The following is a 22420-nucleotide window of genomic DNA, read 5'->3' on the forward strand; positions in this document are numbered from 1 at the left end:
AGATAATTATTTCTTTTGTTTTGATGCTTAAATAAAGGAAGTTCTTCAGAGGAAGATTAAGTGGATATGTACCATGATCCTTATTGTTGCTGATAAAATTTTTATTTGCTTAGAAATATGTGAGAAAAATATTATTTGAACATTACATACATATACTTTAAAGAGAAAATTTGATAAATAAAGGATGCTTTTTAGAGGGAGTAGGTACTACAAAGAAATCACAGATTGAAAAGACTCACAGAATTTGGTTTTATACTTTCCAAAATATTATTATGATTTGTGCTTAAACTCTTTAAACCCTTTTAACGCATCAGTCCTCAGACTTTATCCCCTCCATAAAGCGCCGAATATTTGTTTCCCACTTTTTGGTCGTTGCCGTTTTATCGTCGTAGACTTTTGACTTGAGGTATCCCTACAAAAATGCTAGTCACATGACCCCGACATCTATTGACAGACCCATTTTTTTAAGATTCTGATGCTAAAAGTTTGTTCCAATTAAATGATCCTTTGACGGGCGGAAGTCTGCTGTAACCATTCATCTCTCGGATGATTCTTAATGACCTGAGAACTAAAAAAATGCCTTATGTACAATGTCGACTTCATTTTCCGTTTAAGAAAAAAATATATAGACAGTAACTTTTTGAATACAAGGGAATCTGGAGAGTATCTTTTGTATTATTCGTACTTCTTAAGCCAGAAATGAGAAGGCGCAATAAAAAGATACTCTGCCCCTCAGGAAATTAGATTCGTAAGTAGATTTCTTTGAAAAACCCCTACCCCTACATACATGGTTGGTTACTGAATCATATACATAGATCATGTCATAAGATTTAATTTCAAACTGAATACTCTTCGGATGCCAGGATGGTAACCTTTCCATTGTTTAAGACTTCTGTAGTCCCAATTGAAATAATCCATGACAATCCAAAGCAGACAATTCCACTCAGGCCGCCAATGCCGACTATTGAAATTTATAAGGAAAGGAATAAGAATTCACACCGACAGACTGGTGATACCACAAAATTGCTACGTAGACAATGCGGAAGAGATGCAGATATTGAAGAAGAAGAGACAAAGTATTGTACAGAAAAAGAATCTGAACAACCGGACAAGACTTTTCGATATCTCGGAGGTTATCCTCATAACATTTTTTGAGTTTATTAACTTGATTATTAACATCGAGGTCATAGAGTGGTTCAGAGAGGACATTGTAGTGTGAGTGAATTCTAGTTTCGGTGGATTCACAATGAGCCACCTAAAGGACTAGGTGCGTCGTCTGACATCCACTATACTTAGCTACCTAAGACTTCAGTATAATGAATTTTTATTTTTCACTTCCCTCAAAAACTATGAGGCTCAAGTTTGGTTAATTTGCCCCAGAAAGGAGATTGGAGCCTGAATTGCTTATTTAGTCCAGTAAAGATTATCTCCGACGGAAGAATAAATGAAAAGACATGACTGAATCAATTTAAATAGTCATTCCTACTTTCCTCAATTATGCTGTTGAGAACTCTGGAACGCAGAGGTTTCTATTATCAAATCAAAAGAGTATACATACTTTGTGTCATAACCTCAGAAGCGAACTCTAAACGAGTGGAGCAATTAGCATTCATATTTACATATTTATATTCATAAAGCCCTATTTGTTGGTATTCGTATAAGGTTGTCTCTTTTCTTATATTTACATATGTACATAAAGATCAAATGCTAAAGTGGCCAGCATCCATGACCATCTTTTATTGAGCATAAGACTGCTTTATGCCTCGTATGTATAGAAGAAGTTCTAAAATAACTTTCGGCACTTTGTTCTATGTACACACTATACATACATACATACATACAGATGCATGGACAAGACAAGTTAATACCATGCGCTCTTTAGTAGTCTTAGCCATAAAAGCCTTCTTCAGCCCATACCAACCCAACTCCATTCACCTACTGCTATTCAGTCGGCAGCCGCCAAACGCAGAGGACGCATCTTCAGAACTGATTTGGCCTATACTCGTACTCGTACTTAGCGACTAAACTTGACTTGTGCATATTTGTTCAAACGAAATGAAAAGTTTAGAACTGGTTCAGCGACGCGTTGCTCGAAGGCTTTTCTTGGCCTTATTGCTTTTACTAACGACAGCCAATGGACAACCGGTTGATGATGCGTTGGCCGCGGACAATGCAGACACCAAAGTTATTTATGATCAAAGGCAAAGTGGCAAGTACAATATACGCATCAATATTAAGGATGTGGCTATCATAGAAATGGATAATAGTGGCTTCGGTGATGTAGGTACCCATGTATTGCTTATAGCAAAGTATATATGTATGTAAAGAACTATTATTATTTGTTTCTTTTACGACGCAGGAGAACATCAGTGAGGAAGATTATGATTATTATGACGAAGAGGATTTAACGGTTAAGCCCTTAAACTTCACAAAACCGCCGAAAGTAACGACTCCGCACGAAGTGATTTCAACAACAGCGGCGCAGCAAGTCACCTCGCCAACAACCCAAGCGACATTATTACCAACAAAATTGGAGGAGTCCTTAAGCGCACATTCAACACCAATTGCAACAACTATATCTCAACATAATTACAACACTCATCTACTGATGGACTCCATGGCATCGCAAGCAACACCAGGTGTTACAACACAAGAAAGCAGCGGAATGAGCTCCAGACTACTTCCTTCACTGCATACGACGCAAAAGCTATTAGAACCCCGCACGCATTATACAATAATCTCCAGCTTATCAACAGCACAACCAACGGCACCGAAACCATCACTCACTTCACCAATTTCTATCCAAGCAGAATTGCCGAAGATTTCGGGTGCTCAAGCGAAGAACAGCAAAACCGCCTTCGTGTTAAAGTCGCAAAATAATCAGAATTTCGTGAACAAATTTGGCATGCTCCAAACCCCAAGGTCACCGCTTTATCCACCAGCTAAAGGTTATGGTCTACGTTGCCGCACACATCAGTACCGCGACTTAAGTGGTGGTTGTCGCAATAAGCGTTCATCTTCATTTTTGTAAGTAGTATTTTAATTAATTTCTATATTGCAAACTTTAATGAGGGGACTATCGATGCGTGTGCAATGGTTAACGAAGGGTATTATTACTATAAAAGACTTACTTCCGATACCAGTTCCGATTAAGATCAAAGAAAGTGGTTCCCAATGACTTGTTGTTGTTGTGCCTATGTCGGCAAGCATAAATGAATTGTCGTCGAAGTCATTTAACGAGAGGGATCGAGATTATATATCTAAAATATCTGAAACACAAGTGATCAATCAATCGTTAAATCCCTTTTCAAAAACCTTTTTACAACTCTTTGCTGTTGTTGTAAAAATTTTAGACCAATAATATTCAGGAATATACTACTATAACTCGATTATAGATCCGGGTCCTTCGTTTAGAAGAAGACCGATTATAGTGGAAGCCTGTTACAGAGGTTTTAGACGGACCAGCGGAACTTGAGATGATGTTGCCAGTCCGTGATATGAAGCTGACTTTCAAGTCTTGCTACAGTGCCTTTTTACGTTGGAGTGTTGGCCTCTATATAAGCCAGAGGTAGTATTGGTGTTGTCTAATACAACTCTCTTGTATGGCAAGTTTGTTGAATCTTTGTTGAGACATATGATTAGTTTCACAAGGGTCAGCCTGGCTGACGAAGTTTATTATTGACCGGCTATTGGCAGGGAGATCATCCAATGAGTGGCTTTAGGATCGGTTCCATAGCAGTCGGGGTGTAAGGTGTATCATATTTAAACCTGATAAACCTGCAACGGGTTCCAGGACATACTGCGAAGCAGGTGAACTAGCCGGACTGGACACCCCCACCAGTTAGATGTCAATAAAGTGAGAATTTACATACCTTAGGCTAAGTGCATATAGTTAAACAGCAAACATGTTGTAGTTATAGCTGAGTCTTGGAGGAACCAATCACCGACTTGCTCTATAGGCAGACAAACTTGACTTGAGTGGAATAAGAGCCGCACATGTTGCCTATTGAAATTTAAAATAAATGAAATAAAAACCCTTGTAGGGAGATACCTCAGCAGACTGGACATACCATGTAGAGGTGCAAAAAGTTGAAGAAGAAGAGACTGTTATACAGCTGAAAGGCTCTGTATAGGAAAATAATCGCAACTTCCCGACGCGGAACTTTATGAATTATTTAATTTTATGAAGACCATAGAACGGTTCAAAGAAGACATAATAATGTGAGGGGATACCAGTACCGGTGCTGTCACAATGGGCTTCCCAAAGGCCTAGGCGAATCCACAGAGAACCACTAAACCTAACCTAACCTAAAACTGTCTGATGTATTTAGAATTCTGATTTCTGATTAATGAATCGCATCTCGCTTCTCATATCTTTAAGGGGACACCCCCCCCCCCGCCCCCATTCTCGATTTAAAATTTTGACGATTTTGAATGGGCTGGTAATTGAACATACATTATTTTTTAGGGTTGTAACTTTGCATACATTTATTTGAAGACTTAAGAAAGAAGAAAAAAAATTTACATACTTTTTTGTTGTTGTTGTTTTTGTGATCAAACAAAAGCCCTTACTTCGGCGGAGCTCACTGGAACATCTGAAACCAAAAATTCCAACGGGATTAGAAAGAGTACATGTTTGGCTCTGGTATAACCTAGGATTATTAATTTCGCACAAAAATTAACAAAATGGCGGACCTTTGAATTTTTTTTTTTGAAAATCGACTTTTTTCAGCCACAAATCAAGTTGAAACGTAAAGAGGATCTTTACCGATTTGATTTATCGTAGTTCATACCATAGCTATATACATATGTATAGAATAACGTATTAAAATGTGGAACCGATTGAATTAATAGGTTTTGAGTAACCTCATGCGCCAGTCGTAAAAACACTATTTCGAGAAAAACGAGTTTAAAGTCGCCTCCGTCGCCTGACGCTTCCACCATAAATCGGCTATATCTTCAAGAGTTTTTGCAATTTTTACTTGAAAGGAACATTCTTGTATAGTTATAGTTTAGAATTCAATTTAAAAAAAAATCGGTTTTTTGATTTTCCCTTTAATCCACATTGGATTGACTTCAATGCATGACACTTTAACGAGGCTTTACTTCAGATTATATTGCTTTTGTTATTTTCAAAATTCAATTAACTCTGCTGAAAATAATTTTCTTAATTATATATAAAAATGTATATATATATACATCTGTTTTCAGAAAAAAATTACTAAGCATCATTGCCACTTTTCCTTTCAAACACGCTGCTAAAGATGAACCAAGTGAATGAGCGCACAAAGAAAACACACACGATGCAGTTGAATGTACGAGCACACACATAAAGAAGTACATAAATATATATACATATGTATGTATAAAGGTTAAAAAACACTGTGAATATACACATATGTATAGATACATATTTTATGTATATATAGTATATACATATATATTTAAATAAATGCATATATAATTCATGTACTTGTTGTGCTTGTCATTTATAATAAATAATAAATATTAAAATGCAAAACAGATATTTATTTTCTTTTTTTGTTATTTCATTGTTTTATTTGACTTCATCTCAAAACATTTTAGTGCAATTCAGTACACATCATTTAATATATTTATAATATTATTCAGATATATTGCAAATCATAAAAAAAACGAGTACATACTTTAGTTATGTAGTGTAGTGTATATATATAAAAAAAGGAAAGTAGTAGGAAGGGGGGAGAGCAAGGAAATTCATTTAGTAATTTCGTTAAATTTGTTTTTTTTTTCAAATATTAAATAATTAAATTTCGAATTAGAAAACAACTTAGTTAAAAAAAAAAAATAAAAATTAAACGAAATTTTAATACTTTGAATACGTTAAACAGCTATTGAGTTTACATAATTTTCTATTTTTATTTTTTAATTATAATTGATTTTTGTTCAACTTCGATATGATTTTTTTGATTTGCTTTAAACGACTGCGTGACATGTTTTGTGTGAATTTTTGTTTTTGTTTACTGTAATGCGAATTCTTCTTATAACAAACAACAATATATAGTGTCTTTTCTTTTATTAATATCATGAGCTTAGGCATATGGCATTTAGGAATCAATGTATGTGTGTAAATACATTCAAGTGTGTAGAAATTTAAAATTTAATTCGCTAGGTTAACAGTTTTTTTGTTGCAAGTTTGGTAGACATATTTTCACGCTTTAACTACTTACTTAAAAAGAAGACTTTTACAATAAATAAATAATAAAAATAGATATATATATATATATAAAGTTACATGCATACAATTAAAAATCAATACAAACAAATTTCAATAGTCAACACCAAAAAATCAAAAACAAAAAAAAAATAACCAAACTATATACCAAACTAGTAGCTACTTATGCTGCAAATTTTCAATAAATTACGCTTTATTTAACTATTTATATATAAAATGCATAAAAACTGCTTAGGTCATAATTAAAAAAAAAATATATGCATTTTGCTGCGTACGATTCAAAAGAAATCAAAATACATTGGAAAGGTTCATGTAAGTCTCGAGAGTTAAGAGTAAGAATAAAATAAAATTATTGTTTAATACTCGCATTAAATAGCTACAGATAATAAAAGACAGACAGCGTGTGTGTGTGTGTGTGTAGAAAGTAACATAGTCATGAATACCACACGTTTTACTAACTAACAACTAATATCGTAAAACACTACGATCTGCGCTACCACGTTCCATATGTGTGTGTGTATGTATGTATGTATGTATGTAATTAACTATTGCTAATATTCAGTGTTAATAGTGTGTGTTAATTTCAGGTGCCAAACACGGAGCAGTTTGTGCGACATTTTTGTTCTGTTTCTGTGGACATTAAGGCTTGCATACGACGTTCAATTATTAACTATTATTCATAAAACAACAAAAAAGACACACGCAATACATCCACTTCATCTTTGGGGTTAACATCTGTTAGCATTCAGTATTGTATATATGTATGTATTTAAGGCATTCCCGGCAAACCATTCAAACCCTGACGCTGTTGATGCATCATATTCATGCGCGCACGATGCTGCTCCAACCGTTGCACGGTCGCGGCCAAATGCGCATTCTCCACATACAAATCTTTCACCAACATATCGGCATTCTGCAAACGCTGCACTTGCTCGGCAAGCATAGAGCCTTGTGTCTCGATGCGATTGTGTAGATCGGCAAGCTCCATTTGGTGTTGCTGCCAGGAGCCTAGAGGATTAAAAAAAATGAAATAAATATTAGAAAAAAAATATAAAAAAATAAAAATAATTAGAAAATATAAAAATTAATTATTAAATAGTTAAAAAAATAAAATTAAAAAAAATATTAAGAAGAAATATAAATATTATAAAAACAAGTAAGGAAAGGCTAAGTTCGGGTACAACCGAACATTTTATACTCTCGCAATTTATTGCTATAGTTTTATTAAGATAACACACAAATTTACCCATAAATTCGGCATAAAGTCCAATAGAATAACGACAATCATCATACAGAGTATTTGAGGGCTCTGGTAGGTAATTCCCGGACCGATTTCACCCATTTTCACCACCAAGGTACACTATATCCAAGACTATGTATATGCTCACTTAAATTGGCGAAGATATATCACATAATAGCCGATTTATAAGGTATTAATCCCATCATATTTAAAAAAACCTATAATTAAGTATATGGGAGCTAGCGGAAGTTATGACCCGATTTTAGCCATTTTTGGTAGAGAGACACACTATTAGAAGAAAAAGATTCCCTTTGAATTATGTAAATTAAGATATCTGAGAGATTTACCGATATTTTCGGTGAAATATTACCATAAGGCACTGAGTTCTTCATGTTCGATATCCGGGGCATTGAAAAGTTATAGTCTAAATGTGGACAATTTTTCGACAAGTGAAGCCACAGCTCAAATACAGTATTTGTTTACAGTTTTATTCCGCTATCTTCACTGATTCCTAATGTATATATGTATTATAAAGTGAACGAATCAGATGGAATTCAAAATTGAGTTATATGGGAAGTAGGCGTGATTGTGAACCGATTACGCCCATATCCGTGTCATCAGGGTGTCAAGAAAGTGTTATATACCGAATTTCATTGAAATCGGTCGAGTAGTTCTTGAGATATGGTTTTTGACCCATAAGTGGGCGATGCCACGCCCATTTTCCCTTTTTTTAAATCTAAGTGCAGCTTCTATCTGCCATTTTCTATATAAAATTTAGTGTTTCTGATATTTTCCGTTAGTGAGTTTCGCACTTTTAGCAATTTTCAACATAACCTTTGTATGAGAGGTGGGCGTGGTTATAATCAGATTTCCTCAATTTTTGGCCTGTATAAGGTAGTACCTAAAAGAAACGACCCTAGGAAGTTTCCTTAATATAGCCCTAATAATTTACTAGATATGGACGAAAAACTTAGTAGGGGGCGGGACTACGCTCACTTCCCCAATATGCCCCTTCCTAGTGCGATCCTTTATACCAAATTGGCAGTGGTCCAATTTCGCCCATCTTCGAACTTAACCTTCTTATGGTGCCAAGAAATACGTCTTCCAAGTTTCATCAATATATGTATCTCAATTTTCACTCAAGATACAGCTTGTACAGACGAACGCACGAACGGACCGTTAAGTGAACAAAAATGGATGGGAAGTACTACTCTTACTCTCTTAGTCACTTTGTTGCGAAAGTATAACAATAATGTTTACTATTCATTAATAAAAATAAAGATTAATTTAAGACTAGCTACTTACGTTGCATTAACGACTCGGTTTGTTGTTGCTGCTGTTTGATAGCATTTTGCAAGTGACGATTTCTCAACTCCAACTGATTGACACGCTGGATAACACTTGGATGTGGTGTGCGCTAATAGAGTTTGTGAAATTAAAAGAAAAAAATTAAATTAAATAAATTTCAAAACCAATTTGAGATTTCCACTCACAGCATAAGCCTTTTCTAGCACAGGGCGCGCCTCCTGCAGCTGCTGCAGTTCCATGACTAAACCATCACGCTGTAGAGACAAATTCTTGACTTGCTCGCGTAGCGATATCTCAAAGAACTTCAAACGCTTCAGCTCCTCCTTCATTCCAAGGCTCGATATGCTATTCTCTGTGCTCGGTGATTTCTTCAGTTGTTGTTGTGTCTGCGATTGACGTGCACTATGCGTGGATGCTGGGCTGTGACTTTCGGAACTCTTGCCCGAGGCGGTGGAAGAGACCTCATCCGTTTCCGATTCGGACTGCTTTGAGCCTGGTGGCTTTTGTATAGGCGCTATGGTGTCAACGGGTGTGGTGCTGAATATTGTTGTCTCCGATGTGGTGAGATTGTTTCTAGAATATATTAAGTGCGACATTAGAGGTATGTAAGTACATGTGTTTATGTATATGTATGAGTGGTGCACATAGAAAGGGTCGAGCAGGTAAATCATATTTCAAGGTCATTCGAAATTTCTCGCAGATTATAATGAGGTAGATATTTGCCGTGGGAATTGTCGTTCCCATGACAGTCGGTTCTACGTCAGCGGAACGGACAAGGATTTATATGCGACCAAGGACTGTCAAATCGGCAACATTCCATAAAATTAAATTATTTGGGGAAAGTTTTATGTCGCAACAACAACAACAATAACAAGGTATTTAATCATAATGAACTCGGATTTATATTCTTTTACCAAACGTCCAACTTCATTTTTAAGTTAAGGTATAATGGTCTTGCGGTCATTATAATTTGATTTTACGAATAAAGCAAGGGTTTAGAATAAAAATAGCCAACGACTGAAAAATTATTCACAAATAATCTCTCGTCAAATCTCAAATTTAAAACACACACAGAATATACAGTATACAGAGTATATCTGACTAATCTGTTGCTTTGACGATTACTACGAAGCGATTATTGAACGTTAATAGCACTACATAACAAAATCGACTTTTTTCTGGGTATTGGACTATATATAAATTTTGAGGGAGATGGAGTCATGAGTATAATCTCCGTTTTTCGAAGTTAGCCTACAAAATTGAAATATTCGCATTCGAATTTCGAAATTTGGTTTACTGGAAATGCCATTATTAATTATATAATAGTATGTAAGTTACCATAAAAGAAAAAATTATGGCATCATTCAGCCTTTTCTTCTTATTCAAATGGTGTAGAACATTTTTCAAGCAAGCTTATATGACAGATGATATAAGCGACCAAAGTTGGCTCTTTGAAAAAAAAAAATAATTAAAAAAAAATACTGGCACAATTTTCGAAAATTTGGATTTTACTCTTTTGCAAATGCATACAGTTTCTTCTATTTCAGAAATACATAAATATTCATTTAAGTAGGTATTTTTGCCTGAAAGATTTATACTGAAATTAAATAAGTACGGATACCAAGAGGAAGGTGGCTTTACCACATTCACAACCGTACAAAATATTCAAAAATTAGACCAGTATTTTTCGAAATATAAAGCTTTTATTTTTTTCGAACATCCTATTTTAACTTCTAATAACTTCTGTCACATAAGCTTGAACGAAGCATTTTATACACCATTGAATTAAGAAATAAATTCAGATAGTATACATATTTTGGATATTTTAGTAACTATATCCAGTAATTAATAATATTATTTTTAATAAGCCATTTTTGGAACTTCGAAATTTTTCGATTTCGAACTTAAAAAATTTTAATATTAGTGGTTAACTTCGAAACTGGAAGAACGCATATTTTTTTTACTTGTGACTAAATCTCACGGAAAAAGTATGTTTGGTACAATACCCAGCCCAGTGTTGTACAGTGTAGTACATACATACATATATGCCGAGAACATTCGTGGTTAGTTAATTTAATTTAATATCAAGCTTCGTCAATTGCAAGTGAAGAGATTACATCGGATTTTATTTGTCTAAGCGGAATCTGTCTGAGTCTAACTCTATGCCATACCAGGCTTTTCAACTATTATTCTCAAAAGCTGATCCAGACATGAAACCCTTGCTCAAAAACCTCATATGCAGAAAACTTTTACTGCTCGCTGTCTGATAACAAAAGAGGAGGGAAACCGTAAAATAAATATTAACAAACCTACCGTTACATAATAAGTACTCGCTAAATAACTTTCGACAGGTACCACCCCAAACATTTTAATTTTGGTGCGAATTATGCAATAGAAGATAAGATAAAAAGCTAAGAGCCCACCCAACCAAATTTTTCGAAGACCAAATATTAAAGAAACAACCAAAAATACTCATCACCGCACCTTAAATAGCAATATAACGTCATTGAATGTTAACCAATCCATTTTAAACCCAATAACAACAATATATAAAAATCTTATGTCAATATTATCTATGAGTCGGCAATATATGTACATACATATATCCTCAAGTGTCTCATCTCCAAAAAATATCAACTATTTCATTTTACTATTCATACTTTATTCATGTAAAAGTAGTGTTCAGAAAAGCCCTCACACTCTACACTGCATTACATATATAAATAATGCAGCAGTCATTTTGAACCACTAACTAATCACTAACCCACCTAACCTATAAACCTCAACACAAAAACACCTCAACAAAAAAAAATAAGTAGGATCAAGATTGTCAGCCAACATGCGGAATGGACAGTCAGTTGTGTTTATTTGTGTACAAATTGAAAGATGGTCAGTCTTTAAATATAAAATAATAATAAATAAATAATGGTCTGTCTTAACATATAAGTTTTTCACTAATATAGGAATCACTCCTAAAAAGCAAATATATATTTTCTGCAAACTATCTAATTGATTCTTTAGTTTTTTTGACTTTAGGCTCCATGCGCAATAATAAGGGGAATCTGTTTAAAAGAACATATTAGGGAATAAATAAATTAAATGAAATTTGAGTTAAGCTGATGATGAACGCCTTAAGCTAGGTTAGGTTATAACAGAATTTATGAAAACAAACTTACCGATTTGCTTGACGTGTCGGCGACTCGGGTGATGGTGGAAAAGCGGTGTTATAGTTTTTAGCTGGCTCCTGTATGGTGCTCTGATGCCACAAATAACTAATCGGCGAACTGGCCGGACTTTGTTTATCCGGATTGATGTGTAAGGCGCTCACTGCCATAGCTTCGTTGTTTAGTTCACAGGCGCCGGTCAGAATTTCGACGCTTTCGCCCAGACGCGTACGTAAATCTTCGATTTCTCGTTGTAAATTCTCGATTTCGTTGCACTTTTCGTCGAACAGTTTTCTAGCGGTTTCGCGTAATTCATTCGCTTCGGCCTCCAGATCGGCATATTGCTGCTCCAACGCATCCTTCTCTTCGATGGGTGATAGTCTACCGTCACGACTGAATTGCTCCTCATATTCACGCACCTTTTCCATTAATTCGGTGAATTTCTTATCGCTCTCCTGTTGTTCCTCCTCATAGATTTGACGTTCCTTCTCGAATAGTTGTCGCTCTTCAGCCAACTTTGATTGCCAATAATCTTCGCAGTCTTCATAGGCGCGTTGCATTTGTTCCAAACTGGCTTCTAATTCCTTGCAGCGTTCATCGGTTGACACACCCACACTGGCTGTTGTAGTGTGGGTTTTCTGCTGTGCCTCCTCCAACTCTGCCACCTGCTGCTTCAGCGCGCTAATCTGCGCCAAGTAATCTTTCACATTATCTGTCGCATTACTCGCGTGTGTCTCCGATTCACGCAATTCGGAGTTCAATGCCATCCACTCACCGCTGGTGTCACTCGCCTCACTGCCTGTGGTATCGGTGCATTTCCGTAATTTGCCCAAACGTGGACTCTCTTCTGTGATATGTGTTTTGCTGGGCGAGTCACCGCGTCGCTTGGTAGCCGTCAAATTGGCGGCCTGCTCCGCATCATCCAAAGCAACACTGGCAACATCTAACGCTGTAGATGAATTTGTATTGCTTATGGATGAGGATTTCTTATTCTTCGTTTTAGTACGCAATAGTTCTAAATTCAAGCTTTCTAACTCTGCAACTAACTCATCAGTCTTATCTCTTAAGTTTTTATTATCTACTTGCAATTCAGTTACTTTCTCCACCAGACGTGCAACTTCTTCATCCTCATCCGCGCGCTTACCATTGCGCTGCTCACGCATATCGGCGCTGGTGTCTCTATCTAAATCTGCCAATTGCATATTTAGTTGCACATTCTTTTCGAGTAGTTCCGTAATTTGCTTTTGCATTTTCTGCAACTCATTTTCTAAATCACAATTCTCATTTCTTACCAACTCCAATTCGGTTTTGTTTTTGATCTCCTCCTGCTCGAGTAGTTTGATGCGCGCTTCCAGACGCGTCGTGAAGCTGCTCCAATTTTCACGATCATTGGCCATGCGCGTCGACAACTCGCGCACCAAAGTGGCATGCCGTTGCTCGAGTACGCGTATCTGCGGAGAATTAAAAATGTTGAGTGACACTTTAATGTAAACAATTATTTTGTAATTACCTCTTTCTTTGAGTTATCCTCCAAGTTTGCATGCCGTTCATCAATTTCAGCTGCCAACAGTGCCAAACGTTGATTTGCGTCTTTATTACTTGCATGCAGCTTCTTATTTTCATCGCGCAATTGACGTGCATTTTGACGCAGCGCTGTCACTTCCGACGCCTGCAACGCCATGTAGGCGCGTACCAGCGCCAGCTGCGTGTCATCATCCAAACCACGTAACTCCTCTTCCAGCACTTTGTTCAACTGCGCCACATTCACCTCATCGTCATCAAAGCCGAGCGCTAGCAAGATACCTCTGCCATTTGCGATTTGCGCACCCTCGAATATGTCTAGTATTCTATGTACAGGCAGTGTTTCAGGCTCCGTCAGTGGCGGCGATTCTGTAAGTAATTTTGATTTAGTATTTTTTTGTTTACATAATCTAACTTTATATTTACCTAACGATTCCATGCTGCTGGTCAGCACTTGTTTCGGTTGCGGCTTGTCCCAAAGTTGTGTTTTTTGTATGCTTGAACTCAAGGACTTCGAATTAAGCTTATGCTGCATGCTGCGTTGCGTGGGCAAAGAGGAGCAGCGCTTGAGTTTGCCACCGCCATTAGTTGTGGGAGGGCGGCGTCTCCCTTTATTAGGAATGTCCGTTTGTGAAGAAGAACGCTGCACCTATTGAATGTTGAGGATGTTTTCAAAAAAATATTATTGAAAATTATTATTTAATTTAATTTGTTTAAGAGCAATATACTTACAGCTGAGAGACAATTGTGTACATTTATTTCGCATGATCTATGGTCATTACTATCAGCATCATCATCGGAATCTGTTAGCGATATATTCTTGGTATTATGTGCCGTAGGACGCGAACGTCGTCCATATTTTTTTGAGCCCATTACAAGTTTCGGCGAGACTTCTCGATCAGATACAGCATGATCGCTGTCCACAGGTTTCGTGCCTTCATTCGTGTCACATATGACTAGAGTACGCTCTGTAATAAGCAATAACATTTATTAATTAAACGAAACAATTTTTAATTTAAGCACATTATTATAACAAATACCTAGTATGCTTGCTAAAGCGTCTACACTCGTATCCTCATCATCGAAGTCAATTTTTTTCTTATAATAAAAGAAAGTACCCATCTCGAAAACTTTTTTATACTAGTTATAGTTTTTTATTTTTCTCATGAGAGCACTTGCACTTTTCATGGAATTTCGAAACAAACTGAATATACTAGACACGCGTGCGCCTATTTATTATAGCTCTGCTTACATTATACAAGCTCAGGTAAATTCAAACATTTTGCCTAAAATCAGCTGTAATTCGCGATTATGTTTTGTCGCGGACTCTACTGAAATTCTAAGAAATTGAAGATGCAAAACAAGATAAACAAAGGGATAACAGCGTGGGATATTGTCCGTTGTTATTTACTTTCAACTGCTTAAGCCGCTGCAAAATATTTTGAAAAACAACGCACCAAAGGCATGTTTTGGAAAATAGATAAAGAACGTGCGCTTAACAGCATAACAAGATGTTGATGTTTTTATCGCTTCATACATTGTTTTTAAATAATTAGTATTGATTACTTAAAATATAAACCAGGTTTCTACACATGTGTATACGCACATACATACATACACACACATGTGTGTGCATTTTGTGTTCAATACTCCCGCTTTCACCGTTTAGATAATATGCAAAAAAGGTTTTGCTTTCAGATTGATAATAACTGCACTGATTGTATTTAATCTCAAGGTGACTTCTGTGGGAGGCGCCGTTGTTTGTGGTAGTGTTATGCCTATCATATATGCATTTACCTTTAGTATCTGGCAAACAGCTACTGTTACTATTACTACTATTGATGATCGTCGCCGCTGAGATCACATCGCTACTGCGTTTGTATGTGTCACCTTTCATGTGTTGTTCTTTTGTATCCAACTCGAGTTCTGCACCGAGAAAGTTTAATAGCGCTTCTTTGAAACAATCGAAAGACACACGTCCATTGCCAGATAAGCCAGCAATAAGCACTGCTCCTTTGTCCTGAAGCTCCAGGAGGCCACACAAACGACGCAATGATTCTTCATCCAGTAAACCACATTGCTCTTTGTCACAACTTTGAAACATTTGATATAATTTTAATTCATATGGATCAGACGAAAGCTCCATTGCATCACTTCTTTAATAAGGAAATTTTATAAAAAAGTGCAAAATATTTCCTACGTTAAACTAAAACAGAAAATTAATAAAAAAATCTTTTCACTTATATTTTGCACTTGTGAATGAACAGTATTGCCAGTTACAATTTACATTACTGATAAGTGTTGATTAGTTGAACTGATTACCAGAGGTAATTGGTTGTTTTGCAGATATGTGTCCCTAAAATTAAATTAATTAGTTTAATTTTTAAATAAATATATTTAATGGTAGTTTTCTGTTATATTTTGCAACTACAACTATTAAACCGTTTAAATTAAAGAACATTTAAAAACTCAAAAACTGCGAAAACTCAAGATAATATATTTGAAAATGAATGTTATAGAAATTATTAAACTCTTTATTAATTTGTAAATAAATTAATTTCCAATAAAAAATTATTAATGCTTAACATATAAAAATTCATTTGAAAATCATATTATTCTTTGATATATTATTTTCTCTTATTTTTTCAGTGTAATTATTGTTTAAAATTTGTGTTTACTGTGCTCTCTGCATTCCAAGAAAAATGCAAATTTATATGTACGAGTCACCCTGTGTCGGCCATTTTCAAGTGGTGGTAGGTATGCAGAGTTGCATTGGAATTTATTCTTGATTTTTAATAAAATATACACTATTTTGTACTTTAAATGCTTAATTTGATAATAATAATTTATTTAAATATGCACTTAATAGTTTTTTTTATAACTTGGAATAAAATTATGATTCATTAAGCTACTTTTGTAGCCTTTTTTGTGAGCGATCGTTGCACAATAAAAATATCTATGCAACCCTGCAGCATACGTCAAGGTGAGTTTTTACTTCAGCTGCCGTATTTTGCATTAAAGTTAATTCAATCCTAGTTTTTGATAGTTATTTTGTAGTGAAAACAAAGTAAAAATTTAGTTAATTGTTATTAAACAATACAAACACTATTCGGGAGTGTTTGAAGTAATCGCCTCACGTCTGGTGCCGTTGGCGATGATGAATTCTTGTTTGCCAGTGCTTGTACCTACGGATTCAATGCACGGCTTCCTGAGAGACAAACAAGCCTGGGAGAATGCAATCTCCATGTACCAAGGGCCTGATCCACTCGATCATTGGTATAATTACATTTGCTGGTATGAAAATCATTTACGCGGTGATCCAGAAAATAAGTTCAGAGAAACGCTTGAACGTTGTTTAGCGCTCTTTGAACACAGTGATTTCTATAAGCAAGATTTGAGAATGGTGCGTCTTTGGTTAAAATACATTGAAATGCAAACACACCCACTGCACTTCTATCAAGTGTTGTACCAGCGTGGTGTGGGTAGGCAAGTTGCTGCATTCTATATTGGTTGGGCTGGTTATTATCAGTCAATTCATGCATTAAAAGAAGCTGAGTCTGTGTTCAGCTTGGCATTCCAAGAAAAAGCTCAATCATATGAAGAACTTCACCATGCGCACAATAAGTTCTTATATATGCAAAATGCTGCACAAATGGCGCTACATCATCAACAACAGCAACAGCAATTAAGCCAACAGCAATCTCATGCAGTTCATTATCAACAAAGTGGGCAGTGTCAAACACAAACCGTAACACATACAATTCCGCAACCACAAATGCAGCAACAAAGTCATCCGCAACAGCAAACACAAACACAACAAACTTCACAAATGCAAACAACACAGGTGCAGTCATCGCAACACCAAAACTATCACAGGCAACAATCTACTGCTGATGCAACGGCCTCCAATTCTTACTATCAGCCACACGCGCATGCCAACGTACGCTCCACACAGGATCAATTATATCAACAACAAGTTTACCAAAATCAAACGGCTGGTTATCAAAATTCCGCGGAACAACCTACTAACCAGGTTAGTCATTATAACTTTTAAGTGAAATTTTATTTTAAAATAAAATCTAAATTTTTTAAATTGCAGTTTAACGGCGCCACAGTGTACCAAAATAATGTGGAAACTCATTCGGAAACGCGCACTGCAAAGAATATCTCCTCAAATGAGCGCGAAGAATATGCAAAGCCGAATAGAACTTCATTTACCACTGAAGGAAGTCATGTTAAAGTTGAATCAACATGTGAAAAAACACTTACACCAACAACAACACCAATTGCTCCCTGTAAATTGCCGCGAAAATTTGCCGCCTATTGTCGCAACAATTATGAGACATGGAAACCAGCATTGTTTCTGGAAGAGCCCGAAGACCCGAATCGTCGTTGTCACTATGCAAAGCAATTAGTGTATCCACCCGGCACAGGTGTAGAATATAGCCCTGAAGAATTGAGGGCCAAAAAGTATATAACACAACTTATAGAAGTGAAAAGATTGAAGGAGCAGGCAGCACAGCTGAAGTCAGAAGTTGTAGTAAAAACTGAAGTGAGTGAACATATAACGCAAGAGATACAAGAAATAGGTGCTGTACAACAGCAACAAGCGCAACAAAATATAGAATCGAGTGCAGCAAATGTGGGCATAAATGCAAATGGTCCCACTAATAGCCACAAACATAGACCGAGTACAAATGAGCAAGCTGGCGCGAATGGTGTTGAGCCATCAGCACAACAACATTATCAACACACTATCACCTACGCTCAAACACAAATTCAGTTGCAGCAGCAGAATCATCATCATCATCAGCAGCTCTATCGTCACACTATCAATCACAATTATCACAGTGAGAAGCAACAACAATTCCAACAACAAAATAAACAGGCAGTTACTGAGTTGGAGAATGGCTTGGATGATTTAGAAGATCAAATTGAAGCTTCCACAATACGTTTAGGGGAAAATAAGACTATAAAAATTAAATTTAAAAAGGAACGTCAACAACATGGGCACACAATAAAAGGAAGTAACTATGTCATTGAAGGAATATATCAGCAGGAGGTAAGATATATAAATTGCTTATAATTCAACTATCGATATATGAATATTATTTTATATTTAAATATACTAATTTACCACATCACTTTAGGTCTCCGCTGCTTCACCATCCACGCCGGAATATGGACGCATTAAAAATGGTCACAGTTTTCATCCTTACAACATGGATAACACTTCAACGCCCAAAACCAGTTCCAAACGTTACAAAGCCAAATTGAAGCGGATTAATAAACTACCAATTAGTACTGGTAGCAGTAGTAACTCCTCGTCTGCTGAAAATGGTGGCGATACAAATGGCAACAACAGCGCTGTCACAACCGAACACATACCACCTGTTGACACTGTGGATGATGTTGTACACAATGCTACATTCAATGATAATGCAAATTATTCATTTTCAAGCGCCGTTGCTTTGGATAACTCACACTGTTCGTTGACTTCTGCCGTGGGACGTCTGAATTTCCGTGATACAACAACTACTACGGCATACAATACGAGTGCTGTGGCAGATATTTCCACGTATCAGGAGAACTCATATTTTGCCACACAACACGATACGGAGGCGAAGGAGCGACGTCTGCGCAAAGCACACGAGATCATTGAGCACCACTTGACCAAGGAGGCCATCGATCCGTTCAGTAGTGAATTGTGTCGTGCATTCCTCACTAAATTGGACTTCCCCGGCTCGGATGATAGTTGTGCCAACTATAAAATCGTACAAACACCACTGCCAAAGATAGCGAATACGCGTACGCTAAGCTTGCCCGATGGCGTGCAATTCAACATAGATAAGGAGGTGGGACGTGGTTCATATGGTTCAGTATATAAGGCTACAGATGCTAACACTGGTAATGTGGTGGCGTTGAAGTTTCAGAAACCGCCAAACACTTGGGAGATTTATATTTGCGATCAGGTGAGTGTAGCACGCGAATTATATAATTTTTATATTTTCGAAATTTTATATATTTTTTAAATTTTATGTTTTTGAAATTTTTTATTTTTTGTAATTTTTAATTTTTGAAATTTTATATTTTTTAAATTATATATTTTCAAAAGTTTTTATTTTTCTAATTTTATATTTATGAATTTTTTTTATTTAAATTGAAATTTTTGTTTTCAAAATTTTATATTTTTGATTTTTTTTATTTTTGTAATTTCATATTTTTTAAATTTTATAATTTTGAAATTTTTTATTTTTTAAATTTTATATTTTTAAAATTTTTTATTTTTTAAATTTATTTTTTGTTTAATTTTTTATTTTTGTAATTTCATATTTTTGTAATTTTATATTTTCGAAATTTTATTTTTTTAAAATTATGTATTATTAAAATTTTATATCTTTTAAATTTTTTATTTTGGTAATTTTTTATTTTTGTAATTTTATATTTTTGGAACTTTATATTTTCGAAATATTATATTTTTGAAATTTTATATTTTCGAAATTTTATATTTTTAAAATTTTTTATTTTTGTAATTTTATATTTTCGAAATATTATATTTTTAAAATTATACATTAATGAAATTTTATATTTTTGATTTTTTTTATTTTTGTAATTTCATATTTTTTAAATTTTATAATTTTGAAATTTTTTATTTTTTAAATTTTATATTTTTAAAATTTTGTATTTCTTAAATTTATTTTTTTTTTTAATTTTTTTTTTTGTAATTTTATATTTTCGAAATTTTATTTTTTTTAAATTATGTATTATTAAAATTTTATATTTTTTAAATTTTTTATTTTGGTAATTTTTTTATTTTTGTAATTTTATATTTTTGGAACTTTATATTTTCGAAATATTATATTTTTGAAATTTTATATTTTCGAAATTTTATATTTTCGAAATTTTATATTTTTAAAATTTTTTATTTTTGTAATTTTATATTTTCTAAATATTATATTTTTAAAATTATACATTAATGAAATTTTATATTTTTGAATTTTTTATTTTAAAAATTTTATATTTTTGAAATTTTATATTTTTGAATTTATTTATTTTTCAAATTTTATAAATTTTGAAAATTTATATTTTTAAAATTAATTATTTTTGAAGTTATATATTTTTGAAATTTTATATTTCTAAAATTATATATTTATGATATTTTATATTTTTGAAATTTTATAATTTTGAAAATTTATATTTTTTAAATTAATAATTTTTGAAATATTATATTTTTAAAATAATATATTTTTGAATTTTTTTCTTTTTGAAATCTACAGGTGTTAAAGCGTGTGCAGTCCTCCAACATACTGCCGGGTCTAATGGACATTTCGGTTGCCATAATTGCGCCGAATGCCAGTATTATCGCCACAGAATTCTCGCCGTTCGGCTCACTACTCGATATCAACAATAAGATACGTCAGGCTACCACAAAAGTAATGCATGAGTCATTGGTCATGCACTTCTCCGCGCAGATCTGCAACATCATAAATCATCTACACATCAATAAGATAATCCATGCGGACATAAAGCCAGATAACTTCTTGCTAATGCGCATACCGAGCACCGATTATCACTATCCCTCGTTGCGTCTCATCGACTTTGGCTGCGCCATCGATATGACGCTCTTCCCCGAACCGGATACGACGAAGTTTCGCAAAGTTATACAAACGGATGGCTTCACCTGCATCGAAATGCAGGAGGGTCGCCCGTGGTCATACGAAACGGATCTGTTCTGCATTGCCGGTACGGTACATGTGATGTTGCTGGGCGAGTACATGCAATTGCAGAAGCGCGCCGGTACATGGGACATTAAGCAGAAGTTGCCGCGTTACTTAAAGAAGCACGTCTGGACGAAGTTCTTTAACGATATGCTGAATATTAAGAGCACAAAATTGCCAGATTTGAACGAAATGCGTCACACTTTTGATCAAGAGGCGGCACGCATGGATTCCGAATTGCAGAGCCAAATACGTACGCTATCGAATATACTGCATCGGCGATAACCGTGGCGTTAGTTAGAGGGCGCAGAGAATATGGCAATTGTCAAATAATCGTTACCACCCACACTTAATTTTTATATTTGTTTCTTTTAATTATTATATTATATTATAAGTTCACACTCATGCCCAACAATGACAATGTCTTACTAAGCGGCAAGTATTTAGAAAAACCTTATATTTCCCATGCAATCGGTATCATAAATGAAATTTGTTTTACGCAAAAATAATTGTTTGCAATCAATACCACGTATTTTTTGATTTAAGTCAATGTATTATTAAAAAATTAAAAGAGAAAAAAACGCCGTAAAGAAAGGAGTGTCCTAACAGCAAAGCGCAACGCAATGCCACTACTTGGGCTGCTCCGTATTAACGCTGCGGTTCTTACGCGTCGGTCCCAAGCCGTTCATTACACACATATATATGTATTTCGTTCGCTTAATTTAAAGTTCAAACAAAAAATGCTGCAAAGCTTTGCAGGCGTACCGTGTGGACAATGGTTTTGTTGATGAGGTTATAATCAAGTACGAAATTATATATGATGTATGTGTATAAAAAATCCAGAAAATGCTAAAATTGTGTATATATCGAGATAAATGTGTAAAATATTAATTTCATTATAATTTCAAAAAGTAATTGGATTGAGAAATAAAAATATACGATTTTAAGTGATAATAAAAATGTAGTTGAACGTATTCTTCTGATATTTAAAATACCAAAAGGGACATATACTTGAATATAGAAATATCACAGATAAATGCTGATTATTTAACTTCAAGACTAGGCACCACATAGATAAGGTTGAGTAGCTTGTTCCAGCTAAAGAGCATAAGGTAATTAATGGTGACTTAATGCTTGTTGTTGCCTCAGAAAAAATTGCGTAAAAAATAAAGTTCCCTAGTTAAAAGTCCTCAGGCTCATATAACGATGTCAGTTCCTAATATTTAGTTTAGGGGCTTTTATGATGGGGGTTTAT

General features: G+C 34.9%; 3 protein-coding genes across 4 annotated transcripts; 2 read left to right on the plus strand and 1 right to left on the minus strand.

Annotated features, from left to right (window-relative positions):
- The first annotated feature begins 1516 nt into the window (after positions 1-1516).
- On the plus strand, positions 1517-5518 carry LOC105217533 (uncharacterized). The gene is made up of 3 exons (XM_011192578.3): positions 1517-2280; positions 2360-3027; positions 5212-5518. Exons 1-3 carry the CDS (start codon positions 2056-2058, stop codon positions 5279-5281), a joined length of 963 nt encoding a protein of 320 aa, XP_011190880.2. The 5' UTR covers positions 1517-2055; the 3' UTR covers positions 5282-5518.
- A 522-nt stretch (positions 5519-6040) lies between these two features.
- Positions 6041-15728, minus strand: LOC105217532 (blastoderm-specific protein 25D). Of its 2 annotated transcripts, none has more exons than XM_054226912.1 (8): positions 15245-15728; positions 14180-14415; positions 13874-14096; positions 13437-13816; positions 11939-13377; positions 8948-9335; positions 8760-8871; positions 6041-7222 (listed from the first exon to the last, which is right to left on the minus strand). In XM_054226912.1, the coding sequence occupies exons 1-8, from the start codon at positions 15591-15593 to the stop codon at positions 6984-6986; spliced, it is 3366 nt and encodes a 1121-aa protein (XP_054082887.1). In that variant the 5' UTR covers positions 15594-15728; the 3' UTR covers positions 6041-6983. The 2 variants fall into 2 exon arrangements, with proteins under 2 accessions (XP_054082887.1, XP_054082888.1); XM_054226913.1 differs by lacking the exon at positions 15245-15728 and adding an exon at positions 14488-14654.
- Positions 15729-16416: 688 nt separating this feature from the next.
- Positions 16417-21688, plus strand: LOC105217531 (probable inactive serine/threonine-protein kinase bub1). Its single transcript, XM_011192576.3, has 4 exons — positions 16417-17480; positions 17547-18509; positions 18598-19419; positions 20725-21688. Exons 1-4 carry the CDS (start codon positions 16602-16604, stop codon positions 21448-21450), a joined length of 3390 nt encoding a protein of 1129 aa, XP_011190878.2. The 5' UTR covers positions 16417-16601; the 3' UTR covers positions 21451-21688.
- Positions 21689-22420: the final 732 nt, after the last annotated feature.

This window comes from Zeugodacus cucurbitae, chromosome 3 (genome assembly GCF_028554725.1).
Source record: "Zeugodacus cucurbitae isolate PBARC_wt_2022May chromosome 3, idZeuCucr1.2, whole genome shotgun sequence".
NCBI classification, from domain to species: Eukaryota; Metazoa; Arthropoda; class Insecta; order Diptera; family Tephritidae; genus Zeugodacus; species Zeugodacus cucurbitae.